Source organism: Protopterus annectens, chromosome 6.part1 (genome assembly GCF_019279795.1).
Source record: "Protopterus annectens isolate FY-2018-M chromosome 6.part1, PAN1.0, whole genome shotgun sequence".
NCBI classification, from domain to species: domain Eukaryota; kingdom Metazoa; phylum Chordata; order Ceratodontiformes; family Protopteridae; genus Protopterus; species Protopterus annectens.
This window is the reverse complement of record NC_056738.1, coordinates 275480885-275507774: the sequence shown is the minus strand read 5'-3', so window position 1 is coordinate 275507774 and position 26890 is coordinate 275480885. Positions and strand designations below refer to the sequence as shown.

The window sequence follows — 26890 nt, the reverse complement described above, 5'->3', positions numbered from 1 at the left end:
AGTCCCATGAAAACAGAGTCCATTATTACACCTCTCATTCCTATATAATCTTCTACACAGGATGACAGATAATTCTCTACTACTCTTTGATAACACCAAACAATTCCAGAGGTAGTTGTCTCTAAATGCCCTTTATACTTGAATAAGGTCTCCTCTTAAATGTCTATATGAGACACTGTACAATTTTCCATATTTTAGTCTTTCATTATAACTTAAAATTTTACATCCATGGATTCTCTTGTTATTTTTCTGCTGTATCCTTTCCAATTTATCAATACTTGTTTTCTTATACGGTTTCCATATTATTATTCCATACTCAAGTTTGGGTCTAACGTAACTAACAAACAGATTTCATACACATTATATATATTTTTATACAGCTTACATTTCAATTACTACCATTAACCAACTGGTTGATATGAATAGAAAAGCTCAAAGTTGGATCTACACATGTACCCTGGTCCTTAAATGAACCTACAGTTTCAATCATTGTGAACTGTATTAAATATCCACCTTTTAAGCTATGTCTCCCAAATCTTATAAGCTTAGTTTTTGATGTATTTATCAGTATATGATTTTTGTGTATCCAAATGGTCAATTTAGTAAAGTAGTTGGAACTAAAACTCTTTCAAAAGAAAATCCAGAAAGACTAAAGTAATGTTATAACTATTAACTGCATTTCTGATTAGATCTCCAGGTTTCCAGATGCAGAAACTTTCTGATGCATACAACATTCTGGTTTACAAAGCAACATACCTCTCAAGTGTACCTCATTACGAGGAATGTACTTCATTTGGTGTCGTAAAAAGTTCATGTTCCTCAAAGTTCCTCATTGAAAGAGTCTGTCACACATTCAGTGTTAGGCATAGCTCTCAATCTTCCATCTCCAAAAGGAGGAACACTAGCCCTCATAATGTGGAACAAATGGACAAAATGTGGAACACATACTAATGGCTTATTAACAACTTCAACTAGGAAGGTCACAGGATGGTCAAAATATGCTAGTTTTACTTATAAAGAAAATCTTTTAATGAATTAATATGATTAATTTCTATTTACCGTGGATTTCACTTAAAAGAATTCCTAACACTGAATGTGTGACAAACTCTTTCAATGTGGGAACTACAAGGAACTTCGAGGAACGTGAACTTTTTAAGACCCCAAATGAGGTATGTTCCTCATAATGAGGTACACTTGAGAGGTATGGTGTTAGGATTTTTTTTAAATGAAATCCATGGTAAATAGAAATTAATCATATTAATTCATTAAAAGGTCTTCTTTATAAGTAAAACCAGCATATTTTAACCATCCTATGACCTTCCTAGTTAAAGTAGTTAGTAAACCATTAGTATGTGTTCCACATTTTGCCCATTTGTTCCACATTATGAGGGCTAGTGTTCCTCATTTTGGAGATGGAAGGTTGAGAGCTATGCAAAGCAAACTTCAGGCAACATGTTATTTTGCTTGGTTACCTATCATGTGTAAGAAGGCAAGCCTTTGTCATCTTACCTGTGTGTATTCCCATGGGATCCATGTTTTCCATGTTACATACAGTGACACAGTTGTCTGCTGCATCTCTCACCACTTCATACTCCACCTCCTTCCAACCTATTAATGACTGCTCCACCAGGATTTGATTGGTCAGTGAAAAAGCCTACGGAAGGGAAGAAAATAAGTTCACATTAATAAGGGGAAGAACAGGATTATTAAGAACTTTCCATAAGAGCCGGGGTTGGAAAGGATTTCAGTCAACAGATTACCTCACACAAAATACAGGAAAACAAACTGCAAAATCCCAAAGATGAAGGCATCACGTCTAGAACAACAAACTCATTTATTATAAAGCACTTTTCGTCCACACCAAATAGTTGAACTTCATCAGATACAAGTACTTCATTCACAAGAAACAGTTTAAAATAACCCTCTCAGTAAGTCACATGACCTCCCAGCTAAAAATGTTTAAAGTGCTAGTCACATCTATTAAGAAATAACAACATATATTTAAAATGACCATATTAGTGTTTCTAAAATCCACAATTACACTAGTTAAAACAAAAATATGTTAAACATCAGTCTAGCAGCTTAAAAAAACAGCGAATATGTGAATAAAACTTAACATTTATATTAGGGGAGAGGTCCCCAATGCTATCTCATTAGATTTTTCAGTTTCAAAATAAGCATTAGGGAACACATTTCATTGAGTCCTGGGTAGTTGCAGGCATTTAATCAAATATGCCCAATGAGTTCTAGTCTTTCAAGTTCTAACTGGATGGGGCCTCCCCTAGGATTCTGTGCCACCTGATCTATAACTCAAAATGTGAATGTGTGTTCAGGATTCATAAAGATATGCTTTGCCAAGGCGTTTTCCATTTTTTGTCTATTGATACTATATACATGTTCTTAGACTCTATCCTTAAGCCTTCTTTCTGTTTTACCTAAGCAGAATGATTCACATAACTGACACTTGGCTAAATAAACCACCATCTTAGAGTTACAGTTGTGTTTTATTCTACAGGTTATCTTATTATTGTTCACTATTGTTGTGAGGCACACGTCCATGTACCTACAGTAATGGCAATTCCCACATTGCTTCAGTCCTACATGAATTGAGTTGAGTTTAGTATTTTGTTCGAGCAAATTTTTAAAACTGGTAGCCCTTCTCAAAATAAATTTAAGCGAAGATCCCAATTTTGCTACTAATTCCTTGTCTTCCATGAGAATGTTCCAGTTTTTGCAAACTAAATCTCTAATGTAGCTGAAGTCCAAGTTAAATGTGGTGAGAAAACCTAGACTAAAGTTACATTCTGAAGCAAGAGTTGTTGTTGTTACTACATATATTGGCTCCTCTGACTGTACAGTATCTGGAGCAGAAATGTTTACAGTCTGAATTATGATTAAAATTGGCATTTAAAAACCATTATGCCTTTTGGACCTGACTTCATCTATTAAGTCATCAACAATGAAGTTGGGTGGGCTCTTCTCATAAACATTTGTTTTAAAATTCACATTCGTTGTGGAAATCCATTTCAGTAGTCACCATTCTAGCGGCACGCACAAGTTGCCCTTTAACCACTGACCTTTTCTGGTGGTGTGGATGGGTTCTTGTGTAGTGCAGGAATGTATTTGAATAAGTTGATTTCTTGAAAATTTTAGTTTCATATCTCCCCTCCTCATTATTTGTATTTAATTGTACATCTAGTAAGGACATTTCTTGTTCATGAAAGTTGTGGGTGAATTCTAAAAATTAGGTGGTGTTGTTAAAATAATGGACAAGTTTTTCAGCTACCAGTTTGTTACCTTTTATTAACAAAAAAAATGTCATCTAGGTAACGTGTAAAATATACTATTTGAGTGATAATTTCCTGGGTGTTAAAAATGTAAGTGTGTTCCCCATAGACCATTACTAAGTTGGTGAAGCTGTAGCCACAAGGTGACCCCATGGCTACTCCCCTTGTTTGTAGATAGAAATTCTTTTTAAAGTGAATTAAATTGTTAGACAATATAATATAAAGAATTGCTTCTTAAAATATTTCCCACCCATTCAGTACCCGTATAAAGGTCGCTTACATCCACTGTAAGAAAATCGTGTTGTGTGTTGAAGTCAAGTTCATTAATTTTTTCAAGAAATGTCCAGGAGTCCCTGCAAATTTGTACCTCAGTTTGTACATATTTTTTTAACAATGAATCCACCACTTTTGTACATGCATATGTAGCTGAATTTCTACCATCTACAATGATCCTTTGTGGTGGATTTTGAAGGTCCTTATGAATTTCAGGGACTCTGAACATGACTGGTGCCACAGGTTCAGTATCTGCATGTTGTATAAATTTACGAATATTTTACCATCAATGTATAAGTCATTAATATAAATTTTTATACATTGGTTAGCTGTGTTGTATTCATTTAATTAAACTTGTTGGTAAGAATCAGCATTCAAAATAGATGCAATCTTGTTGTCATAATCGTCAGAGTCCATGAATACCAGCCCCCTACCCTTATCTGGTTTCATGACTCTGACATTAGTTGACCTTAACAAACTAAGCCAGGCCTGCTCATCCTTACTTAACTTATAATTACTTGCGGACCTTTTGTTAGTAGACTGTAACATCCTAAAATCGAGTTCACAAACTCGTTCAAAAGTATGTAGAAGGTTCTGCAGTGGTGGATTAAACAAGCTGGCTATCCTAAACTGTTGGTCCTCTAAACTAGTGTTACCTAGAAGAGTTTTTAAATGTAGCTTTCTTACAAAAAGTTTCAGATCTAAAATACATTTATCAATGTCGATTCTCGTCGAGCGACTGAAGGTCAGCTCCTTAGCCACCAAAATGTTAGCAAGTTCAACAGTTACATCAAATGTGGAATAGTTATAAATATAAAAGTCACCCTCAGTGTTTTTGATAACCAATGGATTACTTTCATAAGTAATGTTATTAGTCTCAGCTGAGCTGTTTACCTCCATTTGTTGTGCTTCTTCCAGTGGTTCCATTTGTGCTGGTATTTCCCTCTGGTAAAACCCTGATTAGAGGCATTTTGAGGAGGCTGGTTATTGCTATTGTGCTGGTTATCATTAAAACTGGAGTGTGTTTGTTGGTTTTGTAATCACTTGGTCCTTCGCACAATTTCATTTTGTTCTGGACTTTCATAGCCATAGTTAAACGCCTGCTCACAGTCAGTGTGTGTAGACAGTTTGTTCTCTATTCCATTCATTACCAGTGTGATTAACATTAAGCTCATAGTTGGCACCGCCTCCTCTGACATTCCATGCTTGTGGTGTAAGGGGGCGTGGATAGGCAGTTCCGTTAAGGTACTGAGCATGGTCCCTTTCTAATTTCTTGACTTTAGTTAGTTTAATTTTGTTAATGTGTTGGTCTGTACTCTGAAAAATACATGCATAATCATGTCTATAACGGTCAAAGTCCAAGTGAGTTTTAATTTGAACATCCAGTATGGAAACTGCATCTGTTATTTCTTCTGCAAGCAAGGTATGATGTTTACACATTAAATCTAACAAGTCCAGCCCCTGTCGATTAAATAACTCTCCTCTCCCCTAATATAAATTTTAAGTTTTATACACATATTCACTTTTTTATTAAGCTGCCTGACAGAAGTTTAACATATTTTTGTTTTAACTAGTGTAACTGTGGATTTTAGAAACAGTAATATGGTCATTTTAAATATATGTTGTTATTTCTTAATAGATGTGACTAGCACTTTAAAAATGTTTAGCTGGGAAGTCATGTGACTTACTGAGAGGGTTATTTAAACTATTTCTAGTGAATGAAGTACTTGTATCTGATGAAGTTCAACTATTTGGTGTGGAAGAAAAGCGCTTTATAATAAATTAATTTGTTGTTCCAGACGTGGTGCCTTATTCTTTGGGATTTAACAGATTACATCACGTTTGGTTTGTTTAATAGCAGTAGAGAACTAACCTAATTAGTTTCTCCTCCACTGAATTTAACATTGTGCCTCACCTCTTTTCTTCCATTCTCCTCATCATTTCTCAACCTGTCCAATGTCTTCTTCAGTACCTTGTTATATTCCTTTCCATTATCCACAATCCTTTCTATTTATAAATACTTTCACAGATCCAGGGATTAGCTTGCCCTTACAGTCTGCTAACTGTGCCATCCCACCTCCCAGAGTCCTTCATCCTCATGGTAACTTCATCATAACATTCCAACATGATGCTGTGCACCACCTTCATGTCCCTCTATATCCATTTTAGTTGTGGTAAGAATAATCTCAGCTTCTCTCATATGTGGTCTTGGGTTTATATTAAATAACTGAAATGTACTTACCTCGAACACCTACTCATCGACACAGGAAGAGTGAAATTCACTTCAGCGAACATCGAAAATTTTACTAGGGTAAGTAATCACCTATCCACCATAACACCACAACATATATTGCACTAAATCAAACCCACTGAAGTGGGGGGGTGTGACCCCCACACCTCCCCTAACTATATATACCAACTCCAAGATCGCACTAAGGTGGGGGAAAGGGCAAAGCTGTGGTGTTAGCCAATTACTTCCTTACGCTAGTAAAATTTTCTATGTCCTGAAATCAGGATTGAAAATATAAATGAACAATCAGTCCTAACCACAGCAGTACAACAAAAATAGCAGAAGTTAGTCTGCTAATAGGTGTATGTTTACACTGAAAAGAACTTAAGAATAGATGTACTTACTACTGTAGCTGCTTCTACTAGCTTCTCCTTATTGACACATAAGCCTGAGCCAAGGCCACCAAGAGCATAAGCTGATCGGATCATCACTGGGTAACCAATTTTTTCTGCTGCTTTAACAGCATCTTCAACCTAGAAGATGAAAAGACATGTATAAATATTATGCTTCCTCTGAAACGTACAAGGAAAAGAAACAACAGGAACAGAAACTTAATTTAGAACTCAACCAATACACTGCACAGCCTTATATCATATCAATCCATAACTCATTTACATAATAGTGTAATTAGACCATGAAAAATGGACACCCAGTCTGCAGCAAAACAGGCATTGGTGTCCACAAGGTGTGAGGAGAAGGAAAGAAACAGATCAAATTTTGGGGACCTCATCATTGACCGGGCAGAGAAAGGACATGACTGAGAATTAGAATGGCAGGAAAATGTATAGAAGTAAGCTACGCATACCATGCCATATTCAGTCTGCCCATTCATAAAGACACAAACTTCAGAGGCTCTGACGTATGTTTCTAACTTTCATTTGGATGGAAATGATGTGAGAAAGGACAGACAGATGGCTCAAGGGCTGATGATGGCATATTCCTGACACAGTTGTTTGCTATAGAAGAAAGACATATTTGCATTACATGGACAAACAGCAAATAAATGTGATGGTCTGTAATGTATGGTGGATAAGACACATAATAGGGAACTGCAATTGAACAAAGGCATGGGGATCCCTTTAGGGGATGCCTTTGTGCATCTGAATTAATAAAGACAGCAGTGGAGAAGCTCAACGGTATACTAAATAGGAGCCTTAAGATCTTGTAGGTAGTGTCAGACAGCAAATCTTCATAGTTATGTAAACAGTTACAAGGAGGTGCTCTCCTTACAGCATATCTCTAAGCACATCCCAGATGGTATGAACTCTCTTTTATGAGGCCTCCCATTACACACCCAAACCACTGTCAACACAAAATGCCTACAGGAAGACCAGGCTAACATGCTGCAGATCTCTGCAGCCACTCAAAACAGAAAAAAATATCAGCTTGCTTTACTTTTTATAAAGAATATGAAAAGCAGCGAATAATCATTTTTTAGCCATCTTATTCCTTAATCAGATCCTTTTTCCTGTCTGTTTTCAAAAATGGACATGGAAGACAGACCTGCCTCCATTCATTAGTGTTCATTCTTATCTAGCATCAGAATTCTTGCAGGGGATAAAGAAGTACACACTCTCCAGTTACTTTCTTAGTATTCAGAAAGGAAAAACAAGAAGAAATTCCAGAAATCAGTATGGAGTGAGACATAATTTAAAAAGGCTAAAAAAATCCCCCGCTCATAAGAAAATATTTCCTCTCTCTCTCCTTAGATTTTGACACAGGATTTGACATTGACTCCAAATCTTCCTTCCCTCTAGTAAAAAAAAAAAAAACAGACCACAGGGCTCCCGAGAAGAATTATCCATATTTTGAGAAATTTATGTTTAGTCTGGTTGTCAAAAAGATGGTACATGACTAGGTCAGTTCAAGTCATCAACCTCTGCAGGCTCAAAAAAACTTACTCTCCTTTCCTTACTGAATTTGACTGACTAATGCAGAGAGCTTGGTGAAAGCTCGTCTCTTAATACCATCACAAAGACCCTAGTTGAGAAACACGAGAATATGTTGTGCATGGAAAAAAGGCATATGACTGTAAGGCTTACTTTAATGGAATATTCCATGACAGTAACAATTTCAGATTTTTCTTTATGAGGGAAATTTCTTTGCAAAATATATATATTTATATATATATATATATATATATATATATATATATATATATATTTATAAAGCAAGCAACAATTCACTGACCGGCCCAATCCAATAAAAAAAGGTTCGGACCATGTATTAATACTGCCTGACAATCTTTTGCAAAATCTGTGGTTCATGCTTTTGTTTAACACGGCAGCTTTCAACAGCATTTTCCTCCTGCGAGTAAAGTGCACTATTGGCACAGTGTTATCAAGAGCTTCTCTGTGGAAAAGCTTCTTGTTGTTCTGCATCATCCAAATTGGTGTCGTCATTATCAGTTGTTATGAATAAATGACAGTGGTGGGCTCTACACTTCTCAGGTCTTCCCCAAGAAAGTTCTAGAAACAAATGTGAAAGGAACTTCCTTGTGGCAACCCTTCAGTTGAAAAAACTACATGCATACAGTGCATGTAGGGATGACATTGGCCTGTTAGATGATAGGTCCTGAAGGACAGTATGGCTGTGTGAAGATATTGAGCGTAATAGTAGATGTGAGACTCTATTATTGTTTCTCCAGGAATCTTTACAAATGGAAGCAAACCTGCAAACCACTCAGATGGTCTCGAACAACTTCTCAAAAATGGATATGGTCTCTCCCTGCCAGCTTTATCAACTTATAGAATGTTTGTCACATCACAGGAACATGCTACACAACCACCCTTCTAGGAGGGAACTCCCACTGACATTTCAGAGCAAGGGGTTTCCACTACCATTCTAGATACTGGCAGCACATGGAGAAGATGTCTGTCTCAGGGTAAAGTCAAAATCTTCTTTTTTCACTGTAACAAGTAAACAGAATACAATTTTACTGCTTGCATGCACAGCAACAATAAAACTACCCATTGCTAAAGCTCAGCCAGTTCCATTCCCCACCTTTTATACATGCAGGCCTGGTTGCCAAATGAATCTTCTGATTTAAGGTAATCTCCAATACACTCTAAAAGGAAGATCAGGAACCAGAGGGAGGTGCAAATAAAGAGCTAGGAGTCCTAGACCTGGTCTCCAGATCCTTTATCTTAAGCCTGTGTGCTTTATATGTATTATCCCCCAAAAGGCCCTCTACACAGACCCTGTTCTGCTTATTATCCTCCCCTTACTTCTTGTAGCTGAACTGCATTACTCGGTGCAGCAAAGTAAAGCAATTGTCAACATTATTATCCAAACCCATGCAAAACAAGCAATATCTGTCACAGTCTTCATTAGAAATCAGATGAATGCACAAGCTCTTTGAAGGCCTGAGTGCCTTTGGCACTGAATTGAGAACTTTTCGACAATGACTGTTAACATGAGACCTAAACAGTGCAATCAGCTGTAAAGAACTAGGTCACCTGGACTGACCACGGCCCCTAACCCAGACACTAGGACAGTGGTATTAGAAAGTTTAACCAAGATGGGAAGGGATATATATTACAACCTGTGTCCCCTTGACATAAGGCAACTACTATGGACTAGATTCCAGAGAAGAGTGGTGTGAAGCAAGGCGTTGATCAGTAGAAGCCAGAGAGGTTGAACAAAATGGGTTTTATTATCAAGGCAGCTTTATCAGCAGCTATTAACTAAGTCACTCCAAAGGAGTTCAGGAAGTTTGCACTGTAACTTCCAATGGGCAGAGCCTAAGCCTTTTGACAGAATCAGTTTATGTCCTCACGCTTCAAACAAATATTCATATCTCTGGGACCACAGGGATTATGAAAGAAGTATAAATGGCAAACTATTCAGCACAAACTATTTTTATAGTGGTAGTATTCTTTAGGTCCTAGGTCTTGTACCGAATTTTGTAAGTCGCAGTAAACATAGTAACTATTACTTTTGTAATATTTTGCAAACATCTTACAATATCTCAGCAACCACTCAAGTTACACACCTATTGTTACCATCATTTTATTTATCCGGCTGAGAGCTTTCGTAAGAGACTAAGGAGTTTTGACTGTGTTACTTCGTTGTTGAGATATTTAGAAAAATGTGGAAATTATATCTATATAAATTAATATTATAAAAACAACAGTTAATATCCATTTACCTGCACTAGACAGAGGTAAAATATTAATGCAGTTGAATTTGCCATTGTATAAGCTTTAAGATGAAATCTTTTAAATCCTTGTATATAGCATGGCTTTGGAATTATTGATGCAAGAATGAACAAGCAATATTTGACGCCTAGAGGCATCAGTAGGAGTTAAATGCAGATGCACCTGGAGGTGTCACTCGGATGCTATGAGTTAAATACGGGTTGTTGTAGTCATAAGCAGCATTTGCACCTCTAGAGGTTTTGAGCATAAACATTAATGTTATTATTGTATTAATACAATGTTTCTGTTTTTATGAACTGCGGAATTTGCATAGAGCTGTAAAACTCTCTAGCTGTAATAAAATCTGTAAGAATATTAAGTACTTACTGATTCCACAGCAATACTTGGAGCAATATTTTCATTGATTTCCAAAAGCTTGTCTGAAAATAGTTGTCGATCTTCTGTTGCCATTATAGACTCAACAGATGTTCCCAGCACTTTTACTCCATACTCCTTAAGAGTGCCTCGCTTAAACAGTTCCACACCTACAATGACAAAATGAAAGAAAAAATGCAGAAAAGCATAAGTTCTTACCATGCAGAATGCATTCATGCAAGTAACAAATGTGTGCTATAGGTCAGCTCTTTAAAACAATTACTGGGCGTTTCCCTCTGGTGCTGCTGATCTAGGTTCTAAGAGAGATTCAGTTGTTACTAGCAGAAAAGATCAAGCATTCTGAACACAGTTCTCTTTTAACAGACGGGGAGATATGGAAGAGAGAACAGTATCTAAATCCTCCCTGTCAAACAAGTATTTTTGTCAGGGAAGAGGTGGGATATGCTGCCTAACATGCATTCAAAACTGCAAATAGCAAAGATCTTATATCAGTGAACAACTATCTGCTCATTACAAAAGCGGGAAAACCCCAAATAAAAAAACAATGGCCTTCTGCAGACTTCATATCCAGCTACTGATACAAGGATGTGTCTAAGAGGGACTGAGTGGTTGGATCATATCAGTGGATGGTCTGCTCAAACAGTAGGGATAACAAGACCAATACAAATTTAACATATGACATACCAAAGGACTACTCAAAACAGGATAACATCTGTCCACATATAATAGAAAACAGGCATTTTAAGTAACTAATGATGACATAAGGCAACTATTATGGCCTACATTTCAGAGAAGAGTGGTGTGAAGCAAGATGTTGTACATGTGCACCGACAGCTCTGTGTGGGATGTATAGACAATATCCCTCTTCCAGTTTTCACACCATTCTTTGATTATTTTTCTAGCCCAAAGTCAAAAAAGAAGCCAGCACCGCATGTGGTAAAAAGGCATCAATTTAATGTGTAAAAATACACATAAACTAAAAAAACTAACAGCACATAACAACAAACTCCTAGGTGTAGGGTAACAACCCAAAAACACCTGAACCAGAGTTCAGAGTTATCGGTTTTTGAGTCACTATCTTGCTATAAATCTTGTTTGAATCAGTTAAGTAATGACCTTCTGGGCCTGGAGCAGACCCTAAAACACAAGAAAACAAAGACGTTTAGTAGGGACCTTGGTGATTATGAAAGGGGTAAAGCCTTTGAATTCCCCAAGAATGCGAAGTTTAACTTCTCTGATAGGAAACCCCCGATGTCCAAGAGAAAAAGACCTAAACCTATTCTGAAAAGGAATAGAGATACCCTGAGTTACACTTCTGGAGAAGAATCCTCCTCCAATACAGATGTGGATGCATACCACACAGTTGAGCTACCTGATCCAAAAAGAAGTAATCTGGGACACCCTTTAGGGTCAGGACTCACAGAGGGGGAAGGAAACACAAATCCCGTAAGCAGTCTAGAGGGACTACTCAGGTTGATGAAGCAACAATAGTTCCTTGTATGAATGCACATAATATATCTTCAGTGGTCCTATCTGAAACAGAAATAAATGTTTTGAATAAAGGTTTACGTTTTGTGCCAGGTTATTTCATCCCTGAATATTCTTTTGCTAAAGATGTTATGGATTTTTGTAGATTGTTGAATCTCAGATTATTTTTTGAAGACAGTGTGCCCAATACATCTGTGGGCTTTAAATTTCAAAGATCTACTTTCATGCCTCCCATGTCACATACTGTTTCTATCTTTTTACACAATGTTCTAAAAGATCTCCATTTCAATAACTACAATTATTTTTCCTTTTCCAATAATATTACCCACAACAAGATGCACTGTACTGATAAACTTAAGAACAACAGCAATATTGTGATTTCACAAGCAGACAAAGGAGGGGCGGTTGTGGTTCAAGATTGGGCCACCTACCATGATGAGGCCCATAAACAACTTAAGGATGGCAGGTACGATATATGGATGCCCTTGGATCCTATTAAGGGGTTCAAATTGGCCATTGATGCTTTTTTAAGGGAAGCCAAGGTAGAGGGTATCATTACCAATTCAGACTTGACACAACTTACAGTTCAGGCACCTAAAAAACAATATCTTTACCTTTTACCAAAGATACACAAGGACCTTGTTTGCCCACCAGGTAGACCTATAGTGTCAGGTAATGGTTGCCTTACAGAACCCCTTTCAGAATATCTGACTTATCATTTGAAACCACTATTGGCCCTTGTCAGGTCACGCATCCAGGACACGACACAATTTTTGAGGATTATATCTGATTCTTAGTTGGAAGCTGATTGGCTTTTGTGTACCCTGGATGTTACATCCCTTTATACCAACATCCCACACTGGGCTGGTCTGATGGCCCTGCAACACTGGCTGGGTGTATCGGAATTATATAGACCTGGGTTTAACGCCTTCTTAGTTAGTTTAGCGGAACATGTGTTGACTAAGAATATTTTCTACTTCCTGGACCAATGTTTTTTGCAGATACAGGGAACAGCTATGGGTGCTTCTTTTGCACCCATATATGCAGATCTCTTCATGGCCTATTTAGAAGAGGAATTAATTTACAACTCCAGCCACAATCTGTATATTGATGAAATAGATATATGGAGGCATTACCTCGACGATTGTTGGCTTGTGTGGAAATCGGATGTCATTTACCTGGAGGAGTTTGTGACCTATCTCAACGAAAACAAATGGGGTATTGAGTTTAAAGGTAGTTTCAGCAAAACTCAGATTACCTTTTTGGATGTCCTGGTTAGTCGGAAGTCAGACAACACTTTAGACACTCAAATCTATAGGAAATTTCCTCAATACAATTCACACCTTCATGCTAGTAGTTTCCATCCACAACATGTGATCTGCAATATTCCTAAATCTCAATTCCTCCGTGTCCGAAGAATCTGCTCTGATACCCAGATCTATTATCAACATAAACAGGATATTATTTCTCATTTTCAGGATGGGGGCTATCCAACTGGTAACATTATGGGGGCATGCAATTGGGCCATGGGTTAGGATAGACCCAATCTATTAGAATATCAGAGGAGATCTTCAGAGAATAATTCCTCAATTAGATATGTGACAACTTTTGGCAGGAATACCAATTCCTTTATGCGGACCATCAATAGACATTGGAATATCTTGATGGGGGATGAGAGACTTGCAAGTTGTTTGGGAGATAAATGCTCTTTTTCATTTCGGAGGGCCGCACTTTAGGTTCATATTTTTGTCATTACAAAAGAACTGGCCATAATATGGATTTGTATATTCAAAGGACGCTTACAGGTGACATATTGAGGGGCTGCATGCCATGTGGGCATTGCTCACATTGTCATAGGGTCCTTAAAACTACTGAATTCACCAGCCAAAATACACCTAATGTGTATAATATTAACTTTTTTGCCAATTGTAGTACCTCTTGGGTGATTTATTTGGCCACCTGTTCATGTTCTGCCTTTTATATAGGGCAAACGTCATGTCCTTTGAAATTTAGAATAGGTGAGCACATTAGTGATATCAGAAACAAAAGGCAGTCTAATGCACTTTATAAACATACTTTAAAGCATACACATGCAACGTTTAGGTTCATGACTATAGACTGTATTAAGGGTAAATGTAGGGACAAATCAAATTGGCACTCCATATTAAACATTAAAGAGAGGAAATGGATAATTAAATTGGGGGGTTTGTTCTCCCCAGGCTTGAATGAACATTATTAATGTATAAAGTATTATCCAATAAGATATTTTTGTGGGCTGGCTTTAAGACTTTATAAGTGGGTCTTGTGAACTCAGCATTCATAGCACTTCACCGAACAAGGCAATTTGGCCGAAACTAGTTAAAAATGGTTCAGGTGTTTTTGGGTCGTTGCCCTACACCTAGGAGTTTGTTGTTATGTGCTGTTAGTTTTTTTTTAGTTTATGTGTATTTTTACACATTAAATTGATCCCTTTTTACCACACGCTGTGCTGGCTTCTTTTTTTACTTTGCCATTGGATGTTTTGGAGCCTCTGCACCTGCCATACTTGCAGGATTTTTCTGATTTTCCTTCTATTTTTCTATCCCCCCTTGAGATGTTAGTTTTTACATGATTGAAGCAAGACGAGTTTCTGATTCTTTATCTGGTGGTAAAGCAGAAAGGTAGTGCAGTCTTTCAGACCAATACTAGACTGAAGAGGTCACAAAGGAATCTGCCCTGGGATGCTTCGTCAAAATGCAACTCCACTCTGCTGGTAGTCTGTGGAGGGCATCAGTCTTATTAGCACCTCAAGGAGAATAATACACACACTTCATGGATTATATAAATGAAAGCTATGTACGTACCATAACAATTAGTCTGTGTTGATTGCTTCCATACTTCCACAACAGATGAGACTTTGGAGCTGAGTCGGATCCATATTTGCCACTCTCAAGCTTCAGATCCAGTATTCAGGCTACTCCCCTTACCCATAATCCCTTGTCCCCATACCTATAAAACCCAGAAATAACATAGTACAAAGAAACCAGCTGTTATGCCTAGGACTTGAAGAAAACATAATCAAGCCAAGGAAGCTCAGTATGGACAGTCCAGGAGTCACTAAAAATAATTCAAGGATTGGGGGGGGGGGGGGTTGAGGAAGGATGGAAGCAGACAACATGTACTTGTTTTTATGGTAGGCACATTACTTTAATATCTGATGTTGTCTCTTCCATCTGTTCTCCAACAAATGGAACAGAGTCCCCAGCTACTATTACACTTACGAAGGATGTCACATGGAAGGATACTCTGGAGCACACACAAACCATAGGAGGCCCTTGACCTAGATTTTAATTTATAGTGATAAATGAAAGTATGGATGCTGGACAAAGTAGCATTAGCACAGATGTCAGTATTTTGTAGAAGAAACCTGTAGATGCAACCACAGATCTTGTAAAGTCAAGAGGCCAGGAGGTCAAGGTAAGGATGAACCCTTCTCTTTGTAGACATGAGAGATACAATCAGATGGCCAGTGGCAAATCATTACCTTAAGATACCCCTTTCCCTAGCTTGGTTCAGGAAAAGGAAACGAATAGCTGATGAGTCTTCCTAATCTTCTTAGTACAATGCAAGCAGAAACAAAGCTGACAATGCGCATCCATGTATTTAGATTTACTGGAGAAAACAGGAAGGCTGATTCATAGATTAAGAGATGATTCAGAAGCCACCTTTGGGAGAAAAGAAGTATTAGTTCTTAAAGTTATTCTGCCCTTGTGGAAAACCAGATAACGAAATTTACTAGATAGACCGTGTAACTCAAAATCTCCCAAGCAGACATGATGGCTACCAAAAATAAAGTTTTCCACCCAAAGAATTTTAAGTCAAGTTTTGTCACAGGGAGGTGATGGGAAAGTGTTTCTCTCCAATATGAAAGCTGGAGATAGCTGCTAGTTGCACTTTGATAGTGGAGTATCTGGCTCCACCATGAAAGGGAGAAGTTAGAAAATCCAAAATGACTGGAAAATGGGCTGAAAAAAGGTCTAAGGTTTTGCTGGATGCCCAAGCAGAATTTTTTTTATATTTATATTTTTTTTATATCTTCCTGGTGGAAGGTCTCTAAGACGAGGTCAAAATGTGAACAATTTGGGAAAAAAGTTTGGACTGTCTAGCCATGAATGGAATTGGAGAAAGCATGTGCTTACTTTGAGGGCTTGAATGTCCTAGTGAGGCAATCCAGACGTGTGAGAGAGAAGATCCGGGACTGAGCCCAGCACTCAGGGAGGGTGCACAAGATGAGACCAGAGGAAAGGAAACCAGACCAGCTATGCCCAAAAAGCAGCAATGAGGTTCACTATGGCCTTTCTCAACAATACTTTCTGAAGGAATTTTGGTATGAGATGGGTAGGAGAAAAGGCATCCAGGAGGCCAACTGTAGATAACAGTATCCCTCTGTGACTCCCCCTCCTGCACGATAAGGGCAAAGTACCTGCTGCACTTGGTGTTGTAGAGGGAGGCAAAAAGATTACACAAGATTGACCCCAACAGCTGAAGATCTGATCCGCTACTGTCAAAATGAGGGACCACTCATGAGGGAGAAGGATAGAGCTGCTCAGCTTGTCCACTACATCACTACACTTCCCCAGAATGTGCATCGGTATTAGAAAGTGGTGAGAAGACATCGTCTATTACTACAATTCTCATGGCCTTGTGGCATAAGAAGTAGGATCGTGTCTCTCCCTGTCTGTTGATGTACCAGACCAGTGACCCCCTTTTTCTACAGGGGGCCGGGGTGTAGTGTTAACTGTCACCATTGCTCTCTCTTGTTTCAATGCCACACTCCTGCCTTCTTTGACACTCATGCCTGACTGTTGCAGATCTCTTACACAATCCATCCACCTCTTTGTTGGACACCTTTATTTTCTCTTGCCATCTTCCTCCTGTCTGTGCCAAATCTTCTTCACCACATTGTCCTCTGCACTTCTGCATATGTGCCTGAACTACTGTAATCTGTTCTCTTTTATCTTTTCAATTGGAGCTACTCTGGCTTCTGTTCTTATGTCCTCATTTCTTCATCTGTCCCACAGTGTGCATCCTACCACCCATCTCAAGCACTTAATTTCCATAACCTCTAGCTTCCTCATCTGCTCTGCCATTACTGCCCAGGTTTCTGTACTTACAGTAGTACTGGCTGCACTACCATTTTGTACACCTTTATTTTCAGCTTCTTTGGCATTCTACTGTCATATACTACACCTGACACTCTATGCCAGTTGACTGCATCCCCTCTGATTTTAGCTTTGACCTCTTCATTCAGACTTTCCTTCTCCTCAACCATCCCTCCCAGATACCTGAAGCTGTTAACCTGGTGCACTATCTTCCCTTCTTTCCCAATTCTCAGCTTCTTCTGATTTCTACAATTTGCTGCCATTATCATTGCCTTACGTTTACTCAGTTTCATCCCATGTGCCTTCAGTTTTGTATTCCATTCCGCATATCCTTTGCTGAAGTTCTTACTTAGTGTCTGCCTGTAATGCCACATCATCTGCATACAGCAACATTGTTGATCTGTCTCGTCCGACCTGTTTGCTAATGTAATCCATCACCAGTATGAACAGCAGTGGGATCAGAGATGAACTCTGATGCACACTCACTTCCAATGGGTACCCCTCTGTGAGGCTGAACACTGTTAGTACTTAAGTCACTTGTTCCTTGTATATAGCCTGCACTAATTCTACCAATGCTTCTGGGACTTCAAACCACAGCAGGACTGTACAAATCAGCTTTCTTGGGACCTTCTCATATTTTTACTCCAAGTCTAGAAATGCCCAATTGGACTCTTTATTCATCTCTAACGTCTTCTCAACTATCTGTCTTACTGCAAATACTGAGTCATTTGTGCTGCATCCTGATCTGAATCCAAACTGCTCATCTTCCATCTTACTTTCTGCTACTCTGCATATCCATTTATCAGTTACCCTCTTCAGAGCTTTCATGCAATGTGACAGAAGGTTGATACCTCTGTACTGTCCACAGTTGTAGATGTTCCCCTTGTTCTTGTACATTGGAACAAGTATGTTTATTCTCCAGTCATCTGGGATACGCCTTTCTCTCCACACTGCTATGAGGACCCTCAGGAGCCATTTCTAAGCTATCTCACCCATCATCTTTATCATATCTGCTGTGACCTCATCTGAGCCTACTGCTTTCCCTGACTGCACTGTCCTTAGTACTGTTCTTATTTCTTCTAGGATGGGGTCCTCCACTTCTCTCATTGTAAACTTGTCTGGGGCAGTACAGCTCTTATGGGGTTTTATTTATTCAAAAGCTGCCAAAAGTACTGCTTCCATCTGCCTTTGATGTCCTGTGGACTGGTGAGCATCTTTTTGCCAGCATCCCTTATGAAAGGTGTCTGACTATCTTCTTTATCTTACTGTCTTTGCCTTGCAACCTGATATAGTTTCTTTGTGCCACCTACTGAGTTACTTTACAGAAGTTGGTAGAGTGCCTCCAATGTCCTGTTCTTTGCTATTACAACTCCTTTCTTAGCCTCATTTTTCACCAACTAATGCTCCTTAGTCTTTCTATCGTCCACTTTTTCTTGCATTCCTTCTTTCTTTTGATGACTTCCTGGACTTCTGCATTCCACCACCAGATTTCCCTACCTTATTTCCATACCTGGATCAGCCACATATCTGTTTTGTAGTCCTCACACCTGATGTTTTGAGGTGCTGCCATTCTTCTTCAGCTTCAACTTCTTGAGGTACTGCAACCCTGAGTAATTTCTTGAACTTTTGTACTTTCTCGCCAGTCAATTTCAAAATCTTCAGTCTGGTCTCTGTTGACCTTAGAGCCCTCTCTGACCACTGCTAAAAGCCAACTGTGGCAACCAGTGGTTTATGCTGTGGTCCAACTGTTTCAATGAGGATGACTTTGCAATCCCTGATTCTACCCCCAGTGCTCTTTCCTTACTAGGAGAAAGTCTACCCGAGTTGCATGTTGGCCACTCTTTTATGTGATCTTGTGACTATCCCTCTTACTGAGCCATGTGCTGTCTACTATCAAGCCATTTGCTGTACAGAAATCTAGAATGGCCTTTCTTTCTTTATTCCTGTTGCCCCACCCATGTGGACTCAGGTAGTCCTCATATCCTTTTCTGTCTGTCCCAGTATATGCATTCAGGTTACACAGTATCAACATCAATTCCTGTGTCCTGCTTTATCTAGTAGATCATGCAACTGCTGTCTGAGTGTACTCTTCTCTTCACTATCACAACCCTGCTGTGGGGCACAGGCAGAGATTATGAATACTGTCCTATCATTAGACTGGAGTTTGACTGTCATGAGTCTGTCACTAATTCTGATGACACCCCTCACCACCTGCTGAAGCCACTCTCTCAACACAATTTCCCTCACTGTTTCTAGCCTGTCCTCCTCCCCATCATACCTCCAACATTTACAGTCTAACTGAGGAAAAATTCTTTAGAGTCTGTTTGGGGTATAAAAATATCTGTGCAAACACTTCCATGCAAAAATACTAAATCTTCTAGACTTTGCTGCATATTTGGGAGCCATACATATGTCCTCTCATTGTTTCTTTGTGAATTGCTTATCCAACCTCGCTTCCCCATCCTTTCTAACTTCCTCTGATTGAGTCTTATAGTTAGCATGCAAATTTTTTATATGCCCTTCTAATCATCCCTTTTTTTAACAGCAGTTTCTGTTCTAAATTCAACTAAAAAGTTTACCAGTGCTGGTCTTTCACTTAGGATCCCCCTATTCCTTTCTCTTTGCCTATAGTCTGATATCAATCATTGACAGGAGGACAGTTTCTAGCCTGCAGTCCAAATGTCTTCTTGGCCTCTTCCCATTCCATTACCTTTCCCTGTCTAATTATTTGCTACCAATACCTTGGTTCCTTTGCCAGTTTTCTCCAGCAAATTCTAGCCCTCTCTTTCCTATTCTCTGTACCCCTAATTGCAGTCACCCCTATTGGCAGAAATCTCCTTTCTCCATCCCCGTGTTGGCTTAGTTCATGAGTATAATATCCTGTATGGCTATTGTTATTCTACATAAGGGTCTGCATCCAAAATCCCAGCCTCTCCTTATTTTTTGAGCTTCTTCCCCCATGTTTCACCATAATCATCTATTTCCACATTGAATTGTAGCTTTCTGCTAGTGCTATGTATATGAGCCTTAACTGTGTAGCTCTGAAATATCCATTCAAATCAGGTAATCCCAAAGCACCTTGTTCTATTGAAGATATCAGCTTATTCAATTTGACTCTTGCCTTCCTCCACTCCCAGACAAAATCCTTCAACTCTTCATAAAATTGCTATCCACAACTTTTCCTCTGGTTGACAAAAATATGCCTGACGTGTGTATAAAACTAAAGGATTTAAAATTGTTTTCACTGCTTCTATCTTGTTATCTATATCCATAAAACAGAGTTTCCAGTTTCTCAGTTTTTGTATTATCTCTTGTTTAATCTCTACCCACATATCCTTAGTTGCCATAACAGAATCCATTTTAACCCACACTCCTAAGTACTTCATTTTGTCATGGCCCCACAAATATGGCTATTGCTAAACCAATTCATGTGTGAGTACATAGTTTACTGTTATTGCCTTTGTTTTATCTTCATTAATGTTGCATCCCGAAAAGACCTGAAACTGTCTCTGAATGTTCCACAACAATGAAATGTCTATGTCTGGTTTTATCAGGTACAAAATAATATTATCTGCAAATAAAGCCAACTTTTTTGATTATCATACCAATTATATTCTTTGATTTCTAAGTCCCTTATTTTTTTGCCAGTGGTTCTAAATGTAATGCAAATAATAAGGGGAAGAAAACACCTATGCCTGGTTCCTCTGTTCAAACAGAACTTAGCAGAGAGGAACCCTTCCATTTTAATTCCTTCCATTCCCATTTTGAGATTGTCTAAAATTTCCTCCATGGGGGGACCACCCAAGAATGGGCTATCCACAAACGCCTCAAGAAATACTGACTTCTCTGCGGAAGGGGCTTCTGAGGACCATCCCCACTTTCTGTCTATGTAATTTTAAAATTTCTCTGCATAAGACTTCTTCAAGAGGGGATCTTGGGAACCTCTCCTCTTTATCAAAATCAGTATCTTCAGTTAGTGACTCCTGTCGGAGTCAATGTACCTCCTTTTGCACCTAACAATCCTCCCCAGTGGAATGTTCTAGGGAAGACTTAGAAGCTGATTGGCTCAGGAATTTTGGGGACTGGCTGCCTCAATGGGATAATAAGAGCAGGATCAGGACCTGGTGAAGGATGGATCTAAGCCCGAGAGGGATGTCAAATCTCTAAGAGACAGCACTCTCAAAAGCAGAGACACAGACACAGCCAAAGATAGAACCAGAGACCCTTCCTGTAGGAGCCATGGCTGCTAAGAAAGACTGGTCTCAAAGTACTGCCCAAACTGACTTGGAGACAGATGTCAGAGCCGAACTGTACAGAGATCCGACTGGATCTGAGCTGCTCAGAGCCAACCAGAACAGAGAAACTGTCTGAGTTGAAAAAGACCATATCTTCAGATCTAAAAAAGATGTGAGGGTGACCTCAGATATGATATTTCTGACTCCAGTGGACAGATCAGGAAAGGAGCAATAATCCACCAGGGCTCTGACTGGGGGGGGGGGGGGGGTTTGGAGTCAGAAGGACCGCCAGCTGTATTTGGGTCCTGAGTAATTTCATCATCACCTTATCCATGTCAGCTTCAAAAATACAGCTGGAGGACCTAACCGAGCAGAGAGAAGAAGCTGAGAAGGATGGTCTTGAGATCTGATGAAAAGATCTCCCCTGGAGAATGGGGGATCTCATCTTGGGTGATACTGGCTTTGGTGAAAAATGTGGCTCCAGTAAGGGAGGTGCACCAGATCCAATGAGAATGGGCTCCAATGTTAAGGCTAGATCTGAGTGTTATGACATCTTAGGAGCCAAAGTCATGGAAAAAGATTGATCTGGGTACCACTTTTGTGGTTCTTTGGATATTTCCTTTTCTTTGTTTGATTAGCCAGTTTCTTGGTGAGAAGAAAAGAGACAACGTCGCAAACACCATTAATCATGAGAGTTTCCAGGGGAGGTGAACCCGAGGTGGTTGTTATTCAAATGTTTTTAGAACTTTGACATGTAAAGGCAGAGAAGCAACAGATACTTCATAGAGGACCACACAGCCCTGAGAGTCATTTCAAACAAGTAGTAACCAGAGAAGGAATGTGAGGAGAAGATATTTCATTATCCTTGTCAGTTTCAGAAACAGTCAGTATAATAGTATCCCCTTCCCATTAGAAGCATGAGAGGAGATGGATACAGACAGAAAGAGCAAAGGAAGAGAGAGACAGTTCCCTACCCTTAACTTCTCCAAGAGGCAATCAGCACTGACCTAATGCACTGAGTGCTGAGTGAATGATGTGAATCAAGGGTAGCACTGGAGTTGGATCACTTAGTTTTCCAAGAATGCCTAAAGGCCCATGACATGGCTGCTTGAATTGGTGGCAGAGATGAAAATGATATTTCCCAGGACAGACTGGCTGAATCAGCTACAATTTTGCAACAGTATGGGGTGAAGACAAAAAGATCTGTTGTTCAAGAATGTCTTAGTGTTAGATCAAATGGTCAAACAGAAACCACTGGAAAATATCAAGTAGAGGAATGCCACAAGCACTGATGTGATAGCTAAAGACCTAAGGCCTTCGATATTACTCTAATAGAAGATATTCTCTACTCTGATGGAAATACTTTCCTTTGGGAAGAAGCCAGCACTATAAACCAAAACGCTGCATCTGAACAAGGATCAACTGCAGCTTCTGAAGGTTCACTGTAATCCTCAGATGCTAAAAAGTCTACCTCATTCCTTCATTACCACCACTCTTTGGCTTTGTGATGGGACTACAAGTAGACAACCAGCCAAAAATGGATAGATAAATATCCTTTTCTTGCAATAAGTAATAGTTACAGTACTTATGTCCTTCATAAACATACACTAGAATTGCTGACTGTCAGCTGCTGGAACTTCCTGTAACAAGGATGAATATCTAGTAATGCAACTTGTATATTTCTCACACAATATACCATTTTCTTGCTCAAAAGAAAGACTGTTTGCACAGTTACCATCCTGAATTTCATGTAAATAATGAATACACTGTTTAGGACAGGAACAATCTGAAGACATCAAGGTCTAAGGGGAATCAATAAATAAACAGAGAAATGTCCATGTTATACATAAATATACATATTCATTTATTTATTTAATGTTTGTTAATGAGGTAAGTGGACATGTCTGAGGGCCCTTTTAAGCCATGACTCTAGCCAAGGTGGCAAAAAATAAGAGAGGTAAAGCAAGAACATAACACTCAAGTACCAAACACAGTGAAACTACCAATGTAATAACAATGGCAAATATTTACAAATACATTAAGTATCGTGAAATTTAAAATTTGGAATTAAAGATGTATGCTAATAGTATAAAACGTGATGCATTGTAATATCCTCAAGAAAGATTGTTGTATCATTGCATTGGAAGACCTTTTTCACTCAATAGTACCACCTTCAACAGTTACTCAAATAAGCAGTTCCACTCCACAGGCGTGGCATAGACATTCTTTACTAATACCACTAGTGGAAGGTACTTAAATCAAGAACAACTTCCTTAAAAACCTAGCCATTTTAAAGCCTGAAACTCAGTTGTCCATTCTCAACTGTGGCTTTTAATTTAATGGGCACAAAAACAATACTTTGACAGTGAAGAAAGGCACCTGACATCCAGCCATCTCTGAGTGCAGTGAAAAAAAACCCATCAAAACATCTCTGAAACTAAACCAAGTTATGTAGATGAATCAGTGTTTTAAACTACCCAACAGTGCAGCAACATGGCCACTGCAGCACAGTCTGTTTTGCTTGTGCATTCCCTTATACTTTACCGTAGGCCCCAATTCCAGAAGACTTGCCATTTGATTAAATGACTTAATCAAGTGTAAGTCTGCTTAATAGATACTCCTTACATCAGAATAAGTAATGTACACTGAAAGCAACTCTTTTAGAATCAGGGCAAGCTTACACTGGAGTAACTAATTTACACTGACAGCAAGTCTTTTAGAACATGAACCCTAATGAGGGATTATTTCCTAATTCCTTAACCACCTCCTCCAGTATTTGATCACTTTATATCTGTTCCTGCTTCAGTTTTACAGTACATTGGAATCATCATTTTCCCAGTGACCACATTTGCAATAGTATGTTACTTACCACAGTTGAGAGCAGTTTGTCCTCCCATTGAGAGAAGTATTCCATCTGGTCTCTCTGCCTTGATAACCTCTGTTACAAAGTCTGGGGTGATAGGGAGAAAGTAAACAGAATCTGCTTGTTTTGTTCCCACTTCATTGGTCTGTACTGAAGCAATATTGGGATTCATGAGGATAGTTTTCTTGCTTTCTTCCTTAAGACACAAATCAAAAATTAAGTGTAATTTTAAGTATTTTTAAAGCATTTCAAGCATTTATGCCAATTAAAAAAATACCAAGAAACTAAAGGAGGAACCGAATATCCCATTCAAAATATCTGAATGTTTAGAAAATGACAACATAAGTAAATGTTAGCTCTTGTTTTTAACCACACACCTTTTAACAAGTCATAGGATATTTCATAATACTTTATAACTTCTATGAAGAACAACAAATATAACATTTTCACTTCTGGACCAACCCAAATGTCTTCTGTGCTTTTCATATCCTACCAATGATCCTATTTGTTTCAAAGTGTGATATAGCCAGTCTTCCATAAACAAAAGTTATGTACTCAACATAATGATAGATTTGTGTTGTCTGTCTCCGTCTGGTTCAACCTGTGGGTTATCAGATCCAGCTTGGATCCAACACTAGCCAAATCTTTCAGACTTCAACTTGCTGGGTTCCACCTTTCTTATTCCACTCACTCCTCAACAGATCCCTCAGATCAGGTTTAGTCATCTAAAACAAGCTCTAAACTACAGTAATCCCATAAAGGAGGAGGACAAAGACTACAAGAACAAAGAAAAAGACAACTGTAGATCACAGTATGTATGTTCCTTTAAGAGCTATTCCAGTCTATGAGCATGTGCAAATAAGTACTGAGCACACGCAAACAAGAGTGCCATTTTGTAGTGAGCAGCTGAGGTGTAAGCATGCATGTGTATAGTAGTCAGTTAGTTTGTTTGTTTAAGTTTAATGTTATCGTTCTCCATCCTGATGTGTTTGTGTGTAATAAACTACTTAAATGAACACCCAGCCTCATCGTCTTACTGAATATAAACAAGACGAGTGACATGGTGCCAAAATGAGATCCAGAGTAAAGCTTCTACTTCAAGACCATGAGGTAGGCAGTTACACTTGGAGGAATACACAGAAGAGGATCATCCCTGCTCAAACGACTCGCAAACAGGTCAGGAAGACAAATCCAGGTACTAAAACTCACTTAAATGATTTTTTACTCAGCAAATATAAAACAAAGCATTAAAACCATTCAAAACGACTTTCTAATTAAACAAAATGTTTGAAATTATGATATATTAATAAAAATACGTGGTGTTGCTGCGGTAGCATTATCGCCTCACAGTAAAACGCTGTCCTGTTCGATTCTCAGCTAGAGCGTCTTCTGCATGGAGACATACGTGAATGGGAGTAACTTCGTTGAAGGTTGTGCGTCAGGGCTGGCAACTCGCCACATAAAAACCAACTGCCAATCATTAGCGGACCGGAGTTCTGCTGTGGCGACCCCTAACCGGGAAAAGCCAAAAGACACAACAACTCTAAATGCTTACAAAAGGGCTTGAAATAACTTCCAAATCGCATAAAATGTATAAAAAAGGAAAAACTACCATATTTTTTACACTATGTGCTTCTTTTTCATATTAATTAAAGCTATCCAAGATATCCAAAGTATGCAGTGTCCAGAAGTTTGTGCAGTATTACAGTACAGTCATTTTGCAGAACATGGTCATTTCAAGGAGTTTATGGTGCAGTTGAATATTTTTCAAGTACCTGGTGTGTGTTTATGCATAATTACAAGAGTATTTGTTGGCATGGCAGACGAATTTCACAGACCTGCTCCACTTGTATTTGATAATAATGTTGTTGAAAACTGGAGAGAGTTTGAGCAAGAGTACGATATTTTCATTCAGGCTGCTTTTTCTGACAAAGACGCACGTACAAGGTGTTTATTCTGCTTAATTTAGATGGTTCAGAAGCCACTTAAAGGGAGCGTACACTTGTGTATGCCCCAGCTGTGTATGCAGGGGAGGGGAGAACCGCTATGTAGTAGTACTGGCTGAAAACACAGGAAGACCCTGAGTGCTTAAAACGTAAATTTTGAGAAATGTGTAATGCCCAAATGAATATTATAAAATAAAGGCACATACTTTACACAAGTGATCAAAAGCCAGGTGAAACTTTTGCATATATAACTGACTTGAGAAACAAGGCAAAAACGTGCGGATTTGGTGATTTAAGCTGATAGAAGACAGGCTTGTGTGTGGTATTAAAGATGATGCAGTGAGAAAGATTTTGCTTCGAGACAGTGATTTAACTTTGAATAAGGCCATAGAGATTTGTCAGCTATATGAGCTCACAGAAAAAGCACACAAATATGCTTGCAAATGAGAAAAGTGTGCTTCCGGTGCCTTACAGTGCTAATGTTGATAGTACACAGCACGTCCGTAAAAGATACTGGCCCAAGGGTGGGGCAGCTTCAGTGAAATCCGGAGCCTTTCTAGCAAATTCCAAAATGTCTCCAATAAAATCTAGAGTATGCTCATTGAAGCACAGGTTTGACTCAGCAAAATCAAAGAATGTGCCACCACCTATCCTCATAGTCAACTGTCATAATTGTGGTGGCAATCATGAACCTAAAAGAGAAAAATGCTTAGCTTTTGGTCAGCAGTGCCACACATGTAAAAAGTGGAATAATTTCAAAAGGTTCTGTAAATCAAACAAGGCTCATTCTTTTACTAAAAAAGAACATTTAAAGAGGCAAGTTGATCAACTA

General features: G+C 38.8%; 1 protein-coding gene across 1 annotated transcript in view; it reads right to left on the bottom strand.

The window, feature by feature from the left end:
- Positions 1-26890, bottom strand: part of CPS1 (carbamoyl-phosphate synthase 1) — a 531928-nt gene that overhangs the window by 286385 nt on the left and 218653 nt on the right. Inside the window, exons 14-17 of the mRNA XM_044075706.1 lie at positions 24119-24308; positions 10377-10534; positions 6195-6323; positions 1510-1654 (exon numbers count right to left, since the gene is read on the bottom strand). Of these exons, the coding sequence (XP_043931641.1) occupies positions 1510-1654; positions 6195-6323; positions 10377-10534; positions 24119-24308 (622 nt within the window). The remainder of the gene's footprint in view (positions 1-1509; positions 1655-6194; positions 6324-10376; positions 10535-24118; positions 24309-26890) is intronic.